Source organism: Ascidia mentula, chromosome 7, assembly GCF_947561715.1.
Source record: "Ascidia mentula chromosome 7, kaAscMent1.1, whole genome shotgun sequence".
Lineage (NCBI taxonomy): Eukaryota > Metazoa > Chordata > Ascidiacea > Phlebobranchia > Ascidiidae > Ascidia > Ascidia mentula.
In genome coordinates, this window is record NC_138572.1 from 1,646,403 (window position 1) to 1,665,293 (window position 18,891).

Below are 18,891 nucleotides of genomic sequence, written 5' to 3' on the forward strand. Positions count from 1 at the left end.
TGACTACATAAAATTTTATGTGGAGCTTTGACCCAAAGTTTTTCTGGTAAAATCCTGTTTATAGTAGGACGCGGTTTTTCTATGCCAGATGTGTTTTTTGAAAAGGCCCATTGTGAAATCTTGAACCATGACCAGCTTCGGTTTGCACATGAAAATTTGATAGTCTGCAAATACCTTGAGGTAATTCCTTCTACTCGGCCATAAAATAAAACTGCCAACGACATTAGACAGTGAACAGACCATTGTGAAAGCTGGGTATTTGAAGCATTCCATACAAGTGGCACTCATTTGCTGTCGTTGAGCCTTGTGTCCCACTGTGTTTGCCAACTTTTCGATCCATTTCATTATTAAACAACTTTCGTTTTCGCATCGTAACATTTCCGTAAATTGCATTTGTTCTGTGACAACATAAACCAAGGCAATAACCGAAATTTTTAATTGTTTCCAATGAAGCATTAAATTTTATGACTCTTTGTATGTGACCAGTTTATGTTTGTGGACGGTTTACAGTGTTTTTCAAAAGGAGCATTAACCCTTACAAACATAAAATATCTAAGACGTTTGTGGTTAAGTACGCTGGACCTCAATGTCGACCAGTGTGGACTTGTCGTAGGTTAAAATTGATTGAAAATTCGTTGCTTTACAAATAGGATGTCCTGAAGTATCAGGTTATCGAAAATGTATTCCATGTTCAGGGTTGTTATGATAAATATTGAAATTTAGCAGTTCATGCATCATGTTCAATTACATACAGTTTAATTTCTGACACTATCTTTTGTTCATGTACAGAACTGAAACCCAACTTTGCAGGAGTGCAAAGATGTCATGAAATAAACCAATGAATGAATTGCATGTAAACAGGCTTGACAAATTAATCTGAACAGAAGCTGTTGGTTATCAAAACTATGACATTGGTTTTGCTGCAGCTAGACGGCCTAGAGCACTGTAGCACCTTCTTAGATTATTCTGCTCCTCGACTACAATATTTTCATCACGTATAAGCATATTAATTAGCGGAGTTACCGAAAAAAACAGGCATTTCTTTTTTTTGCATTCTGAATTTCAGTTGAAGTTAGAAAGGTGTTTGCATTTTGTCGCTGTTTTCTTTGCCGGCGCGTGGCAATATCAGCCGATGGCAATTGGCAACATCGATCAAGTTGGAATGAAATTAAGCTTCTGTGTTCTTTATTTGATGCAGTTTGATGTTACCAAGACGATCTTGCCTGCAAAACTGCCAACCAACGAAATTTACTTTGTTGAGATTGTTCAGTTCGTTTCCACAATATCTGCAAACCAAGTTTGATTTTTGTTCCGTGCTGTAAACAATAGACTACCAAGTTTTTTGGTTCGGGCGCACACAGTGACCGCGCCATTTTCAGTCAAATTATGAGCGTACTCAAGGAATTTGCTCCTTGGCTATAATGCTGCTGGCACTTAGGCCAGTGACCCCGTACGTTACTTTACAACTTAACAACCAAAAGATTATTTCAAACCTGCATCTGTAGGAATGTTGGAACCTCTTCATGTATGAACCTGCCGTACGTTACTTTACAACTTAACAACCAAAAGATTATTTCAAACCTGCATCTGTAGGAATGTTGGAACCTCTTCATGTATGAACAAGCCGTACGTTACTTTACAACTTAACAACCAAAAGATTATTTCAAACCTGCATCTGTAGGAATGTTGGAACCTCTTCATGTATGAACCTGCCGTACGTTACTTTACAACTTAACAACCAAAAGATTATTTCAAACCTGCATCTGTAGGAATGTTGGAACCTCTTCATGTCTGAACCTGCCGTACGTTACTTTACAACTTAACCGCCACAAGAATATGAAGTTTGTAAAACGATAAAGTTTGTTACGACGATTAAAACTGCATAGTATGGTTAGTTTCCGTGCGACACAGTAGACAGACATGGAATCGTTAATGTCCGCCAAAGTGGTCCCATGTAAACGCAGTGGAAGGAAATTAAACAATTTCAGTCGTTTGGGAACGTCGTAAAAATTTAATGGTTTTCCATTACGGTAATTTTTTAATGACCAATGATGAGCTGAAAAGAAGGGAATCAATACACAAGTTTCACAGTAATATGATTTCCAAAAAATAACATAGCACTTGGGAGTTTGATTTCTTTCACAAATTCTGGGCAAGTTTCTTTATTTCAGCTGATCGCGTCCTGTTTCATCCACGAAGGCAAATCGACAAGAACGGGAATTTCTTTGCTTTCAATAAAGTGCTTCCAGCCTATGGTTAAGCCTGTAACCTTATGTTCTGCCTATTATTAAATTTCAATTCTAAACAACAACACCTTGTGAGTCGATTGTGACAAACCAGTAAAAGTGATTTGAATCATTTTTTTTATCTTCGCAACCTAATAGCTTACGGCCGTTACACTTCAAAATATTTGAATATACTGAATAAAAGCAAACCTAAGTCATTTATCTTTCTGTTGTTTTTGATATATAAATATTTCGCCTACAATCTTCATTATCGCAAAAAACAACGCGGTTTGAAACAAAACAAGTAAAACAATACAATCTTGTAATTGCGTCACACGTTTTTTTTTGTTTTTATTATTATTTGACGAAAATCAGACGACAGTCCGAAAACTGAAAAAGGCCCTTTGTCGTTGGGGATTATATTTTTTCCTTGGCAATACTGTCAATGACATAAGATTGTGGCCTAGGTGTTGTGTCGCGGTGTGTTACAACGTAGGGAGTTTGAGGAATTTCCTCCCGTACTAATGTCGTTAAAATGGTCTTTGTGTGGAGACATTCTTAAACGAATTGTTCCCACTCCTCGGTCATAAAAGTAAATGTTTGACGTGAACTCGTGATCATAAAAATTAACGCTGTTTGCAAATGAATAAAACAGGATCTGTCCATGTCAATTCCGGCATTTGGGGATTTGCAAGCTGTAGGAAATACAAGCACGTTAGGATGTCACAAATAAAGTTTTTGGGAGCAACGTAGAGAGATCAGTTAGTTGAACTTGTATACTTTTTAAATATTTACACTGGCTTATTTATATCCACGCATTTACCTTAAAATTTAGCAAATCAAAACTAAGAATGAAGTCCAAATGGACTCAGTTGTTGTTGGTATTCGGCCTTCTGATTTTTAGCGAAACTGCAGTTGCAACCAAAACTTGTGGGAAGAAATTGAACTCCCGCGCTTTGGTAAGATCAATTAAAGGTTTGTTCTCAAAAACTGAAATGCTCAAGAAATGCTTTCCCAGCACGAACGAATTTACGGAGGTTCGTCAACATCAATTGAGCAATGGCCTTGGATGGCTTTGGTGGGCACTATTTCTTCAACCGGAAGCAAATTTGATGCAGGAGGAAGCATTTTGTCTGATCGTTGGATTATAACTACAGCACAAATAAGTACAAGTGAAACGTAAGCAGTTCTTTTTTCGAAAAGTGTTTTATTGTCCGGGTAATGTTAACTTTGAACATTGTAAAATGTAAAACGTTTCAAACCAATGACTGGTCGATGATAGCACAAAATAGCATAAAATATGTTAGCAATCCAAATTTATGTTTTGCACCAAAATCTGTTTTCCTCTAGTAACTACCATGATCAAGTTTCTTTGTTTAAAAACTTAACAACATCCCTTTTTTCAGTCTTGTGGTGTACGTTGGAAAACAAAACCGCCTGAGTATATCGTCGACAGAGCAAGGTCACCTTGTCAGTCAAAGTTATATACACCCCAATTACAGGTGACATGAGGTCAGAATTTTCCAGAATCCATCATAGGCAACATGACAAAATGATACCAATGGGTTTTTACGAAGAGGACTCGATAAGATCTGTGCTCAATTTTGTGTGACTTATAATTTGTTGGGTTTAAATTTTTGTATGAAAATAGGAGATTTATTCCTAATCAAATAATGACTGTAGGCCTATATATTTAGGAGCTCAATTTCTGGATACGACGTTGCGTTACTTGAGCTTGCAACCAGTATTACATTTAATGACACAGTGGCCCCAATCTGCATTCCGCCAGGAACCAATTTTGATGTTGCACCAGAGACAAGGTGCTACTTTGCCGGATGGGGTATATATAGTAAGTCTTTACTTAGAGTTGTTAAAACAGCAAACTGAAAAAGATAAAACGTAAGACTAAATACCACATGTTCCACTGCGATTTTTAGTCTCAATTCAAATATATAATATTTTTTTGCGGTACCATTTCACGGAGCAACGAAAAATGACACCAAATCTTGCACTATGTGTTTTTATTTGATGAGTTATTTATAGCAAACTCAATTACAAATCAATACTGGGCAATCACACACTGTTTTTCGAGCATTTTAAAATGTGGAAGCCCTATTTCGCAGCTAATAGCTGTTATCTTTTGTAATATCAAGATGGGGATAATTCTTTCGCTGATGGTCTCCGTGACGTGGAATTGAATGCCAAGAGCAGATCCTACTGCGAATCGGATTACACACGGTTTCAAGATGCTTCTAATACCATGCCATACACTATTATGTGTGCTGATGCATCAAATAAAGATACCTGCACAGTTAGTAAACGCTAATTAGTAAGCACTGCGAATTGATCGTTTTCGAGCGTTTTATGAAACATAAATAAGATGTTGTAATTATTAAGGCATCTTTTCCATCCATTTTTATATTGTTTTATTTGCCAATTTGTTGCCTAAAAGTTTGAAGACTTTTGTAACCTTCCACTACAGGGCGATGGGGGCGGACCACTTATTTGTGACGTGGGCAACGATACCTGGTATCAATATGGAATAAGAAGTTTCAGCGACACTACTTGCGGTTCAGGGCCGACCTTTTTCGCAAAAGTCACTGAAGTATACTCTTGGATCAAAAGCGGCAAGTTTACTCTGAACAAAAAACACTTTTATAAACTTATATTGTTTAACGCTCTTTTAAATGTATGTTTTAATCCACGCCCCTTTGCCTTATTTAAAATTATGTGACTTAACCCGAGACAGAATCTTTTTTTTTGTTGATCAAAATCCCAGCAGGGCAGACAAAAATTTTAATTATATGGTTTTATTGTGTTCACTTTTATTACTTTTCTATCTGACGTTCCAATTTTATGTTTTTAGTAACAAATCTGGATTTTAAGCCGCCGACAGGTAAGCACCATCTTAAAAATTATTTTCTTTGGCAAAGGGTGTTTACACATAAAACAGGGCAAAAAAATAAACAAAAATGGACAAATAGTCAAAGCAAGTATAATGTTAACAAACACTACAGTTTTCAAAGCTGCGAAACACGGTATTAAATAACGCAAAAAGCACTGTGATGATTGCATTTGCAATACAGTAAACAATATATGTTTTGAGGTTTGCAGTTTTGTTTATTTGTGTAAAACGATCAGCAAATACTGACGCCACGTTTCATATTACGTAGCAAAAATATTTCCCAAGTTTGTAATAAGCACCATTAAGGTTGTGTAATTGTCTTTGTCGTTCTGGGTATGTTTGTTAAAACTTGTTTACAGCAATATAATTGTTCACTCATTCGTAATTGTGGCTCAAAAATACGCAAAACAATATATTTGTGACTGCAGTAAATATGGCAGGCAATATTATTTTTATGTTTTTCAACAGACGTCAACGAGTGTCCTAGGCCCATAGTATCACAGCATGGGTCAATAACCCCGGATAAAGCGAAATACTCCATCAATGACACTGTTTCCTATTCGTGCAATGCTGGTTACCAACTATCAGGAGAAAGTGTTGCCCAATGCACGGATGTTGGATGGGACAGCCATGCTCCAACATGCAAAAGTAGGAATCCGTGATTTTCTTTTACTTCTCATTTTAAAAACAGGATTAAAGCCTTAATAACTAGTGGTGAACAGGAAAAGAAAACAATTAAGGTTTAATTTTAAAATAACTGTATTCCTGCCATCACTCAGTAAAAGCAAAAGTGTTACTTTTTTCAAAATGATGCTCTCTATATAAAAAGTTTATCGTTTAAATAAAATTATATTCTTCGTAATACTAGATGCCTCTGCTACGAGATTTTTTAAATTAATATCCCAAAATACTTTGAAATCTGTCCTTGCGATGACCCGAAGTTTTATAGCAAACTCGAATATATTAATAAATATGCAGATCCCGCTAGTGTACAAGCTTGCACAGTGTCACTGTCAACAGCTGCACTGACAAGACCTTACAGGTCGAAACAGTGCGAGTACAACCTGTCTGCAGCTCTCCAATTTTATGGCTTATTTTTGCACATATGCAGATCACTTTTCAGAATTAGTCAAATACCGTCATACTATAGTATTCTCGTGTACGAGAAATTTGAAATAATACTTAACATTTTATTGACCTCTCATTTAGTTCCTCTCAAATGTGGAAAGCGATCGAACACACGCACTGGGGTAAGAAAAAATAATACAAGAGGTTTGTTTACAAATAAACGAGAAATGCTTTAACAGCACGAACGAATTTACGGAGGTTCGTCTACGACCATTGAGCAATGGCCTTGGATGGCTTCGGTGGGCATCGTTTCTTCAACCGGAAACCGGTTTCATTCAGCAGGAAGCATTTTGTCTGACCGTTGGATTCTAACTACAGGACAAATTAGTAGTAGTGATACGTAAGCATTAAGTATTTTATTGTCAGTGATACAAAGTTCAAATGTTTGTTTTTGTCAAATTCACCATTTCATACCAACCAAAGGATAACAACACAAACTAGCATGTAAAGAGGTGTGTAATCTGTTATAATTTGTGTATGAATGTGTGTTTTGCAGCTAAGTCTCTTTCACCTGTTAATTACCAGCTTTTTTCATAACTAAACAACTTACTTATGCTCCAGTCTTGTTGTAAACGTCGGAAGGCAAAGCATCCAAAGTGGTTCGGCGACAGAGCAAGTCCGCAGTGTCAGTCGACGCTTCATTCACCCCGATTACAGGTAAGGTGCGTGGGATTACTAGAATTCATCATTAGGTAAACGTCTTACACTTGTTGCCTGAAACTTCGAAAAAGTAATTCTGCTTCTCATAGCAATCCGGACACTTCCGCATGTTGATACAGTTATGACCACGATTCACAAGCGGGACCCAAGCGCAGTTTTATGTGCTTTTTTTTATATTTAAAATATTTAATTTTATATTAAAGTTTTTATTAATTTTTAAAAAGTCCTCAATCCTAAACTAAGTGCAGGCTTATATTTAGGAGCTCAATTTCTGGATACGACGTTGCGTTACTTGAGCTTGCAACCAGTATTGCATTCAATGAAGCAGTGGCTCCAATCTGCATTCCGCCAGGAACCAATTTCGATGTTTCACCAGAGACAAGATGCTACTTTGCCGGATGGGGTATAACTCATAGTAAGTCTTTTCTAAGAGTTTCTTACTGGAAAAGATAACATGTAAGACGTCGAGTAATTGACTAATGTTCTACTGCGATGTATAGAGCAATTTGTTTTATATAATACTATTTTCCGCAGCACCCAAGTCTCGCTCGTTTTTTTACAAAGTTTTTTTTGACAAGCAAACACAATTACAAACCGAATACTAAGCACAGATCCTTTTTTTAAATCTAGAAGAATTTAATCCAACTTACCTAATATGGAGACATTATTATTTATGTACTCTTTAAGACGGGGATACTTCTTTGGCTGATGGTCTCCGAGACGTGGGATTGGATACCAAGAGCAGATCCTACTGCGAATCGGTTTACACACGGTTTCAAGGAGCTTCCAATAGCATGCCATCCACTATTATGTGTGCTGATGCATCAAATAAAGATCTTTGCGAAGTGAGTAAAACCATGTTGTTCATTCGCTTTGGCCATACCGGTTGTAATAAAACTAATTGACCATTTTGAACAAACTTCCATATAGGCTACATGGTCCTGACAACAAAAGTTTCGTGACATATATAAAGGCAGATGTTAAAATTGATTTTACAAGGCATTTTGATTTGCTATATTGCTTTCCAAGTTGTCTTGCGCAACGTAAATTCTTTTGTAACCGATCACTACAGGGCGATTGGGGTGGACCACTTATATGTGACGTGGGAAACGATACCTGGTATCAATACGGAGTGTGGAGTTTCAGTGACAGCGTTTGCGGATCAGGACCGAACTTTTTCGCAAAGGTCACCCAAGTCTACTCTTGGATCAAAAGCGGTAAAATAAATAGAAAAATACTACATTATAACAGAAACCTATATACAAGGACTCGTTAAAAACTAGTGAACGCCTGTTAGTACTTTTTGTGTTGTGCAGTAATAAAAACAAATTCAGTTATTCACAGTTATATTACAATAAGAAGAACTTATTTCTTGTTTTTAGTTACGGATCTGGATTTCGAGCCACCAGAGGGTAAGCACCGTGTTTTAATTATATGTTCGAGAAACGCAGGATTTTATATACATTATGTACAAACACAACATTGTGTTTGTTGGCGATAAAGTCATTAAACATCAATATTTCAATTCGTTTTTTGCCCTAGGTTTATCACGGCATGTAGAATGTTACACAGTGACCTATGTCTCAGTTACTTGTTGTTTTAAAACAGATATCAACGAATGCACCTTAGATCCGAATATATGCCCAGATATGCAGCCTTGCATAAACGTAATAGGAGGGTACAGGTGTGGCGCCATGAGCCAACTGAATAAACACGTCGCCTTGATGGGGACAGCGGTTGCTATGGCTGCAAGTCTGCTGTTGTACATAATGTAAAACAATTCAACAATTTCGTTTGTTGTTTAATTTCGTTATCCAATTAACAAATATCTTGTTCAGAAAAACATTTGTTGATGTTTCAAAGCATTTTTGCAGCAGATCGTCGTAATTGTTCATGTTTCTTTTGTTCATTATTTCCTGTAAAGTTTTTCATTTCCTTTTAGCTCGAAATAAACTCATAACTTAATTGAATATAATGCTAAATGCTACTAACAGCAAATATTGAGGTACTAATACACTACACAGCTGGTAGGAATACAAATGGTAGCAGACACAAAACTGTTTGCGAAACCAATTGTTTTTTTGTGTGTTCAAGACTCAATTGTTCTTCAATAATAAAAAAAATCTGTACATATTACGGAAAAACTGTTAAAGTAAAGGAAATAGCTTACTACTAATCACAGCAAAATTTATTTGACGCCAACTGTATTAAAATCTATAATAAGTCGAAACAGTGACTCTTTATGAAGCTTACTCAAAACATAATTGTGGCTCAATTGAGTAATACTGAATAAACACGATAGCTGCGAATGACCGTACAGCGAATTAGAAAAATTCAAACAGGAAAAATGAACAAAATACAACATAATGCTGTGCATCAAAAATTTTTTCTCGACTCTTGAAACTCGCGGGTGCCCATTATCAGTATGATGGAGTAGGTTCGTATATTCAGACGAACATTGTTTTTCATTATAACAACATTGCACACCATAAAAAAACAAATGTTTCAAAATCACTTTGCGGCATAACTGAGTTGTATCAATCTGATGACTCATAATGAACACTAAGTAGCTGCGGCGTGGTGGTCGGTAATATTTAACACAGTAACCGAGGCGATTAGATCATTAATTTTTGTTACTTCCTCGTCTTTCATCAATTCCAAGTATATTTTTTTAGCGACTTCGAAGTTCTCCAGAGCTTTCACCAGCTTATTGAGAGCTATGTAGCACCTTCCAAGCTCTTTATGGCAGTCTGCTAAATCCACAACAACATTGTTTCCGTCACGTTTAATTCTATCCAATATCTGTAGTTCCCGTTTAAAGCAGACCTTTGCCTCCGACAAGTTCTGGTTTTCAAACAGAGTTTCACCGGAAAAATGTTCACATTCTGCCGCCTTTTGTTCAAGATTTGCCCCTAAGTAAATACTCTTAGCGGAGGAAAAATAGTCTAAAGCTTTGCCGCTGTCTTCCTTGCCCACACTACAGCCCATGTGACATAAACACCTTGCGATTGCAATGCTTTCAGTAAGAGTTACGATAGGTTTATTACGGAGCTTCAGTTCATTGAAGTAAAATTCAAAGGCTTCTCCGTTCATTCCTTGATGTAGTTTAATGTTACCAAGAAGCATTTCGATATCTGGTAAATGTGTTGTAAAACCCATATCCTTGTAAACTGTTTTTGCAAACAGCAAGTAGTCAAAAGCCCGGTCGCTTTTGTCCACACAGGCGTAACATAACGCTAGGTTTTGCGCACATGCAGCAATAAGTCTGAGCTCTTCGTCTGTGTCCATTATGCCCTGACGAATGCGAAACTCGTTGCCGAAATGCTCTATTCCCGCTTCGTAATCAATGCTCTCCCAAGCAATTTTCCCGAGGAAAGCTTCTGAAGCAAGCGTGGAGTTAAGGTCCTTAATGTTACGAAATATTGACAGGGCCTGAAGAGTATACTGCGTTGAATCTTTGTACAGGTTTAGTTTAAAGTAACTCCTGCCCAGGTTTTGGCAACACACTGCGAAATCCTCGTTCTTGTCGTCATCTTTCAAAACGGCGGAACGCAAATCATACTCAACTTGGTAGTAGGAAAAAGCTTCTTCAAAACACTCCATAGTATTAAAGTACACGTTTCCCAGCAATGACTTACACACACACAGTTGTGTAATGTCGAGCAAATCAGCGTAAAGACCTTCTGCAGTTTTAAGAAAGTGTATTGCTTCGCTGGTGTTCTGTAACTGGTGAAAGCATTTGCCCACGTTAAAACAGCTGGCAGCATACTTACTGGTTTCGCCAGAAGGCGTCATCATTTTTCTTATATGAAACTCGCTTTGAAAATGTGTCAAAGCCTTGCAAACCAGGTCTGCTTTCCAACAATAAATTCCCAACCACTTTTCGCAGTCTGCAACCCTTTCTATGTTGCCGGTAAAAGTAAAAATCGCCTTAGCTTGTGCAAGGTTTTCTCCGGTCTGATCCAGTGGCCGGTTGTGAATGCAGCACATTCCAATGGTGACAAACATATTGGCAACATTTTCATCTCCGATTTCGTTTTTACTGTTTTTTCTTCTCTTATTCAGTTCCTTTTCGTAGCTCATTACGGCGTAGCTGTGAAGACCGATTTCCTTATAGCACTGACCCAACAATAGATTGCACAACGAAACTAAGACGCCTGTATTGTCTCCTTTTTCCAAAGTTTTTCTGTTTTTCTTCACGATTTTCATTACAAGCGAGTAAGCGTATCCGGTATGAAATATCTTTTCTGCTAGCAACACGCTGTCTTTCGCTAGTTGAAATTGCCTTGTTTCATTTTGATTCACCGTCAATCGGTTTTCAATTTCTCGCGGTGGTATGTCAGAGCAACTTTTCAATTCTCTAAGCGCATTTGTGGCACCATTTTCGGCTTCTTCCTTCTCTCGCCCAAGTTTTAAGTACTTGAACATCGATACGGCTTCTCTGTAGTGTGTGTGACTGCTTTCAAAGTTCTTGGCATCAAAACTTGCTTTACCGAGCCACAAATGGCATTCTGCGTAATGTCGGTCCAACCAGTCGTTGCCCTTGTACGATTCGATATCGTTTAGAATGGAACGAAAGTAAAACTCTGACTTAAGTGTTTCTGAATTGGAGCAAAGCATGCATTTGCCGATGTAGAGCTGACAATCAATCTGATATACGAAAGGGTATTCCTTAGTTTTGGCCTTGTTGTACGCCAAAGCGAAAAATGGCAATCCACGGTCTGGTTGCTGTATTTTATAGTAACAATAACCCCATAGATGGTACACCTCAGGTGTTAAGATGTTTTCCAGTTGACTTTTCTCGTGTGACTTTTCCACGGTCTCAATCGTTTGTATAGCTTTAGAGAAGTTTTGCATGATAGCGTGCCACATTGCCTCTCTGAATGGTCCGTAATTTTCCAGTTGTGGTATCGTTCGATCACACACCTCTTTCAACACTATTTGTTGCACCCGGGTTACAGTTTCGAAGTACCGCACATAACCCCCGCTCCCCATAAGTTTTTCCACTTGCGTCGTCCCACCGTCGATTGTATTCAGTATGACGTCACGCAGACTGCGGTGTTTGCTGTAAACCCTCAGTCTGACTTCGCAGGCCACAGCCAAAGCAAACAACATGTCAGATTCAGTAGTTTTACCAATAAAACCATGTTTGTGAAGAGCTTTAACTTGAGCAAACGATGACGTGCCGTAAACTTTGTGAAACCGGGACAGCTCGGCTACGGAGAGGGTGGCAGCTCGATATATCATACGTTTCATGTTGAGTTGGGCGTTTTCAATCAAGGCGTCTGAATTGAGAATGGGATTAAAGGTTCGGACGTCTTCGTGTACTTGCCAATGAAACGGATGCTTCTGAAGAATTGGAGTAAACCTGCTTGGTTGGTAATCGTGGTCAACAACCTCCTGTGAAACGTATTCCACAACACCCTGCTCAAAGCGCTTGTAAAGTTCGAAATCGCCTGCAACGTAACACACCTTGGTAAGCATATCACCCAAGTGGTAGCCGTTCTTCAAATCCACATCCGCTTGAAGATATTCTAGCATTTCGCTCAAGGGCCTAATGAGCTCTGTTTTCCACGGTCGTCCTGGCGTCTCTGGTCGACCAATGGGAAGCTTACACGCGTAAGGAACCAACCCGTCAAAACACAAGCCACGAGGGGTGTAAGCATCGTAAAACCAGTCGTACCTTTTGTCCATATAGTTGTTTAAGTAGGGCAGGTTCATTATTGCAACCATGGTTTCGCTCATGTTGACTATGATAAGTTGAAATATAACTGAAACCCAACGAAAATACTCTAAAGTGTTGTCCCCATTTACACCTTCCTCGAGAACAATAATGTTTTCAAAGTCAGAGTATGGTGTGATTTCCTTTCTTGCCAAAGACCCCATTCCAACCAACACATAACGACAAGGTGGGGTACCCATAATTTCTACACAGCGGCCCATTATGTCCTTCATAATCGCTGTAAAATCAGATGCTATCTTTTTCTGTAGAGATTTTATTACTTTGATCTTCTCTTGGGCCAAACATTCAAACACGACGTCGTCACAGCTCGGAATTGGACGAATTTTTTCTAAAGCTTGTCGTACATCTTCCCTGATGATGTTCACTTTCTGAAAGTAGGGTTTCCATTCTTCAGTGAGGTCACAGTCCCTTTGTGAAGCTTTCGCAAGCTTTAAAACATGGTTACATAGCTCTTTGAGTTCTTTAATGCCGTCGGTATTAACAGTAATATTTCTCACAAGCGCTGCATTGAGCAGTACGCCACTTCGTATCAATGCAACCTTATCGGGGCTACGCTGTCTATAGAGTTTTCCAAGTTCATAAAAAATCTTTGAGCTTTTACCAATGTCAGTTTCTCTGCCCCTTTCGTCACAGCTCGACCTTAATTCGTCACATAGCGTTTTCTCCGACGCATCAAATTTATCCAGTGACTCCATGATAATACAAGCTGCCTACTGAATCCTATACAACAGTGTGTATTTTGGGCATTCCTTGCCCAAACATCTGGTCAAAACTGTACAAAGGCTTAAAATTAACAAAGTTGCATGCTGCAAAATATTCTACAAACGCGAACGCAATTTAAAGTTAAGCTTACGTGTTTAACCTAGCCCTCATATATGCACCTACGCCAGGAAAATGTTTGCCGGTGCGTAGGCTGTAATCACCTCACTGCAATGCGGAACTGTTCGTATTGAGCGTAATGGTATGACAGCCATCGACGGCAGGAAATTCACTGTAGGCGTATATTATGATTGTCTGCATTTAACTCATTAAAGAAAACACAAGTATGTTAGTAATATGATATAATCAGCATTCGACGCGTTTGAATCGCAAGTCTGCGGTCAAAGCAACCAATGTGTTATAACCTGGTTAATTTGTCACATGCAAACTTAGTCTTGTGTTGGCAACTTTGCCTATTTTCTATGTTAGGCTACTTTAATATTAGGTCGCTGAACAATGGTTTGTTATACCATCCTAGCAAAATATCCCTCAACGCATCATAGATGCCTTTGGCAGACAGAACAAATTTGACAAAGGCCAGTCTGGTGTCGTGTTGCCGTTTCGGAATGGGCAACACTAAAAGGAGGGACGGAGGGAAGGAGGGACGGAGGGACGATATACACTAAAGGGAGGGACGGAGGAAAATTGCACCCCTAAGGGAGGGAAACAGTCAGAAGACACCACAAAACATAAATACATGTACAAACAAGGCTGAAACCGTAAAATCATACATAAGAAAGAATAACAATTGTGGAGGAAAGATTTGTCGCAGAATTTAACGGAGGGAAAGATTTGTCGCACAATTCGACGGAGGGAAGAATTTGTCGACCATTATGAACGAATATACTGCAAAGTACAAGCAATAAACAATGTACAGGCGCTTATATAGGATAGGATTTGTCACACAATTTGATGCTGGGAAGAATTTGTTGACCATTATGACCGAATACACTACAAAGTACATGCAACAAACAATGTACAGGCGCTTAAGGAGGGAAGGATTTGTCGCAGAATTTAACGGAGGGAAAGATTTGTCGCACAATTCGACGGAGGGAAGAATTTGTTGACCATTATGACCGAATATACTACAAAGTACATGCAATAAACAATGCACAGGCGCTTATGGAGGGAAGGATTTGTCGCAGAATTTAACGGAGGGAAAGATTTGTCGCACAATTCGACGGAGGGAAGAATTTGTTGACCATTATGATCGAATATACTACAAAGTACATGCAATAAACAATGCACAGGCGCTTATGGAGGGAAGGATTTGTCGCAGAATTTAACGGAGGGAAAGATTTGTCGCACAATTCGACGGAGGGAAGAATTTGTTGAACGTTATGACCGAATATACTACAAAGTACATGCAATAAACAATGCACAGGCGCTTATGGAGGGAAGGATTTGTCGCAGAATTTAACGGAGGGAAAGATTTGTCGCACAATTCGACGGAGGGAAGAATTTGTCGACCATTGTGACCGAATATACAACAAAGTACATGAAACAAACAATGCACAGGCGCTTTTGGAGGGAAGGATTTGTCGCAGAATTTAACGGAGGGAAAGATTTGTCGCACATTTCGATGGAGGGAGGCATTTGTGTCAAACCTTAAAAACGAACAAAAAGTTTATGCAACATGAAATGTGCTGCTGTTTATGTTTGGTAGGATTTGTTTCATATTATGTCTGTATAAACTGCAAACACTTATATTGTGCAGCAATATTTACAACCCGATCCTGAATTGCAGAGACACCTTTTTCGCTGTGCGTGAGTATCGTTCACTATATAGCCTGGCACAGTGCTTTTTAACCTTTTTACATTCTGTAGGAACCTTTTCGTGTAACGAAAGTTTGTAACGCATTAAATGGCTTTTTAAATTAACCCAGTTCAGCACCAGAACGCCCAGAATATTTTGAACGCATAAAGAGCGTTACTGCAAACAATAGCACCACTTTACAAATAAAAATTCATTAACGTGGGAGTTACAGCAAAATTATACTCGCTGATTAGACGCAAAACCCATATTATATTAAAGTATCCAAATGTCGTGAATAACGATTTCAATCTTTCGAGAACCGTCGACGCAACTCAACCAAATTTTGTGACGATAGGTTTAAAATTTGTCGATTTGCTTCGTCTATGCGAGCCGGGATATCACAGAGAATATTGTTAAACTAACTTAAACAATAGACGAGGGTCACACGTTCTTGAAAAATATTTGGTGCAGTTCCAATACAGCTCTGGTGGTATTTGGTTTCCACTGTCGGTTTCCGCGTACCAAAACAATGTCATCCAAACTCATCTGCACCATGTCTGCCATCCGCATAACATATTGTCATATTCGCTCTAGTGTGGATGGTCCCACACGTTGAAAAGCAATGCCCTAGCGTGTTTACAGGGCGACGTCCATCGCTGCGTGAATGCTTGCCTTTGCATCATGTGACGATAAACGGTAATTGGACCCAGTTTTGCAACGCGACAGTCGCGCAGTACTTTATCTTAATAAACAATGGTATATTTGTTATAACTTCGGCTGTATTTTAGCTGATAAAATGATATGATGTTTGTCATACTCTTATTATTAAAATGCAGAAACAATAAGTTAGGTGACCCATAGGAGGCTATGGTGGTCCAAAAGTTTTGTCCGTCGTCATTGGGTTGCTTAGCTACAATAAAAACATTGTCCTGCATTTTTTGTGCTTCCGCAGTATTTAGAACTTTTTTAGTTTGTTCAATCTTCGTATATCTGACACCTATCAGGAATCACCATCTTTTTTTAATGAAGATGGCACCAACGAACGGCAGTAGTCCAATTAAAACCACAAGAAATGTAATGACGAGTGCAAGCCAATATAGTCCATTTAATTCATAGCACAGCAAGTCAATAGGTGTCCACCAGCCGTGTCACGGCTAGTTTGGAATCATTGTTGTTACGATAAAATAATTATGTTAAATTTCACAAAGCAATTTGTTGATAGCTGGAATGTATTTTGAGAAAAATACATTTCGCCTAAAAAGGCATTATCAGTTTCTCCAACTGCCAAACAGGAAAAACAGAAAGGAAAGTTAAGTACCTAACGCAAAAAATTAAGAAAGTAAAAAATAAATAACAATTTAATAAAAAAATATTAAAATATTCGGTTTTCAAGCATTAACTAAGAAAAAAAATATGAATTGACTGCATGGGCTTAAACCCGTCTGTACTACTATACTATCAAAACCACTGGCGCTGACACCGAGTAAGCACACGAACAAACAGAAGCAACTGAAATAAATGCAGAAGCAACTGAAATCAAATAACAGAAAACGGACTGGAATGGACGTCGCGAACTGCAGGCATGTAGGCATCTGGGCGAACAGGTGTGATCGATAAGACTCAGTGAATGATAAAAACAGGTTAACAACACAAGTAAAGACATCAACCCGTTACAACGAAAACAAGCGCAAACATAATCCTACGGGCGGGAAATAGTGAACCAAGCTATTTGCATGATGGTGTTACCATGGTGGGCCCGTTGATTTGTGCCCGTATTCTGTGCAACCATAAGTCCTCATAACGGTCCAAACACCCTGCAAGTGGTTTTTGCACGAACGTCACGTCATAGCAACTTGGCAGTGCGAGTCTTTGCTGGAAGATTTTGCTATGCTTGTTCAGGTAGTGGTTACCTAGCGCCGTAGCATCACCATCTAGCGAGCACTCGAACTGCGGTACCAAGTGGACATGTGGGCATTCCAGTAAGTTAAAAACTTGTTTTTGGTATATACTGGGCTCCGCATGTTTTGCACGAGGCCACATATATCCCATAGTCGCGCTGACGCAATATTATTGTGCCTTTGGGGGTACACAGGAAGGTAGTCGTGGGCACCATGGACTGGTGGTTACCATGGTGCCCTAACAGCGCACAGTGGTCACAAGGGGCCGATTGGCCAGTGTCCAGGTCGCTGACCTTATCGATATATATATACGGTTATATCGGTGAGCGATCGACAGCCTGCCAGGGGCCTTTGGTTTCAAAATGATCCAGTTTTTTATTCATTAATCACATATTGTTGTTACGCATTTAAATTTTTACTTCTTAGGTGGTAAACAGGTCACGTATAAACAAACAACAATATTAACATTTCAGTTCGTAAATTATTTTAATATTGTACTGTATTTGCTAAAATATGTACATGTCCATACAGATCTTAAATGGTCAAAACCATGAGGGGAGAAGTTAGAACAAAAAAGATATCAGTCTTAATTACCAAGCTGAAATATTGCTACGCCATTCTGCGACAAATCCTTCCCTCCATAAGCGCCTGTACATTGTTTATTGCATATACTTTGTAGTATATTCGGTCACAATGGTCAACAAATTCTTCCCTCCGTCGAATTGTGCGACAAATCTTTCCCTCCGTTAAATTCTGCGACAAATCCTTCCCTCCATAAGCGCCTGTGCATTGTTTATTGCATGTACTTTGTAGTATATTCGGTCATAATGGTCGACAAATTCTTCCCTCCGTCGAATTGTGCGACAAATCTTTCCCTCCGTTAAATTCTGCGACAAATCCTTCCCTCCATAAGCGCCTGTGCATTGTTTATTGCATGTACTTTGTAGTATATTCGGTCATAATGGTCAACAAATTCTTCCCTCCGTCGAATTGTGCGACAAATCTTTCCCTCCGTTAAATTCTGCGACAAATCCTTCCCTCCATAAGCGCCTGTGCATTGTTTATTGCATGTACTTTGTAGTATATTCGGTCATAATCGTCAACAAATTCTTCCCTCCGTCGAATTGTGCGACAAATCTTTCCCTCCGTTAAATTCTGCGACAAATCCTTCCCTCCATAAGCGCCTGTACATTGTTTATTGCATATACGGTCGCAATGGTCAACAAATTCTTCCCAGCATCAAATTGTGTGACAAATCCTATCCTATATAAGCGCCTGTACATTGTTTATTGCATATACTTTGTAGTATATTCGGTCACAATGGTCAACAAATTCTTCCCTCCGTCGAATTGTGCCACAAATCTGTCCCTCCGTTAAATTCTGCGACAAATCCTTCCCTCCATAAGCGCCTGTACATTGTTTATTACATATACTTTGTAGTATATTCGGTCACAATGGTCAACAAATTCTTCCCTCCGTCGAATTGTGCGACAAATCTTTCCCTCCGTTAAATTCTGCGACAAATCCTTCCCTCCATAAGCGCCTGTACATTGTTTATTGCATATACTTTGTAGTATATTCGTTCATAATGGTCGACAAATTCTTCCCTCCGTCGAATTGTGCGACAAATCTTTCCCTCCGTTAAATTCTGCGACAAATCTTTCCTCCACAATTGTTATTCTTTCTTATGTATGATTTTACGGTTTCAGCCTTGTTTGTACATGTATTTATGTTTTATGGTGTCTTCTGACTGTTTCCCTCCCTTAGGGGTGCAATTTTCCTCCGTCCCTCCCTTTAGTGTATATCGTCCCTCCGTC

At 38.8% G+C, this 18,891-nt stretch overlaps 2 protein-coding genes across 2 annotated transcripts; one reads left to right on the plus strand and one right to left on the minus strand.

Annotated features, from left to right (window-relative positions):
- Positions 1-3,076: 3,076 nt before the first annotated feature.
- Positions 3,077-8,805, plus strand: LOC145908879 (transmembrane protease serine 9-like). Its single transcript, XM_082996201.1, has 17 exons — positions 3,077-3,184; positions 3,244-3,404; positions 3,632-3,727; positions 3,923-4,065; positions 4,379-4,536; positions 4,708-4,852; positions 5,092-5,121; positions 5,599-5,778; positions 6,340-6,380; positions 6,438-6,598; positions 6,820-6,915; positions 7,179-7,333; positions 7,606-7,763; positions 7,991-8,135; positions 8,301-8,330; positions 8,527-8,689; positions 8,757-8,805. Exons 1-17 carry the CDS (start codon positions 3,077-3,079, stop codon positions 8,803-8,805), a joined length of 2,019 nt encoding a protein of 672 aa, XP_082852327.1.
- Positions 8,806-9,170: 365 nt separating this feature from the next.
- On the minus strand, positions 9,171-13,429 carry LOC145908988 (uncharacterized). Its single transcript, XM_082996302.1, has one exon. The coding sequence runs from the start codon at positions 13,354-13,356 to the stop codon at positions 9,481-9,483; it is 3,876 nt and encodes a 1,291-aa protein (XP_082852428.1). The 5' UTR covers positions 13,357-13,429; the 3' UTR covers positions 9,171-9,480.
- Positions 13,430-18,891: the final 5,462 nt, after the last annotated feature.

Excerpts from the sequence above, each read along its gene's own strand:
- LOC145908879 (XM_082996201.1), top strand. The coding sequence starts at position 3,077 with ATGAAGTCCAAATGGACTCAGTTGTTGTTGGTATTCGGCCTTCTGATT. Across the intron at positions 3,405-3,631 it reads CAAATAAGTACAAGTGAAAC|TCTTGTGGTGTACGTTGGAA; the intron begins GTAAGCAGTTCT and ends CCCTTTTTTCAG. Across the intron at positions 3,728-3,922 it reads TATATACACCCCAATTACAG|GAGCTCAATTTCTGGATACG; the intron begins GTGACATGAGGT and ends CTATATATTTAG.
- LOC145908988 (XM_082996302.1), bottom strand. The coding sequence starts at position 13,356 with ATGGAGTCACTGGATAAATTTGATGCGTCGGAGAAAACGCTATGTGAC.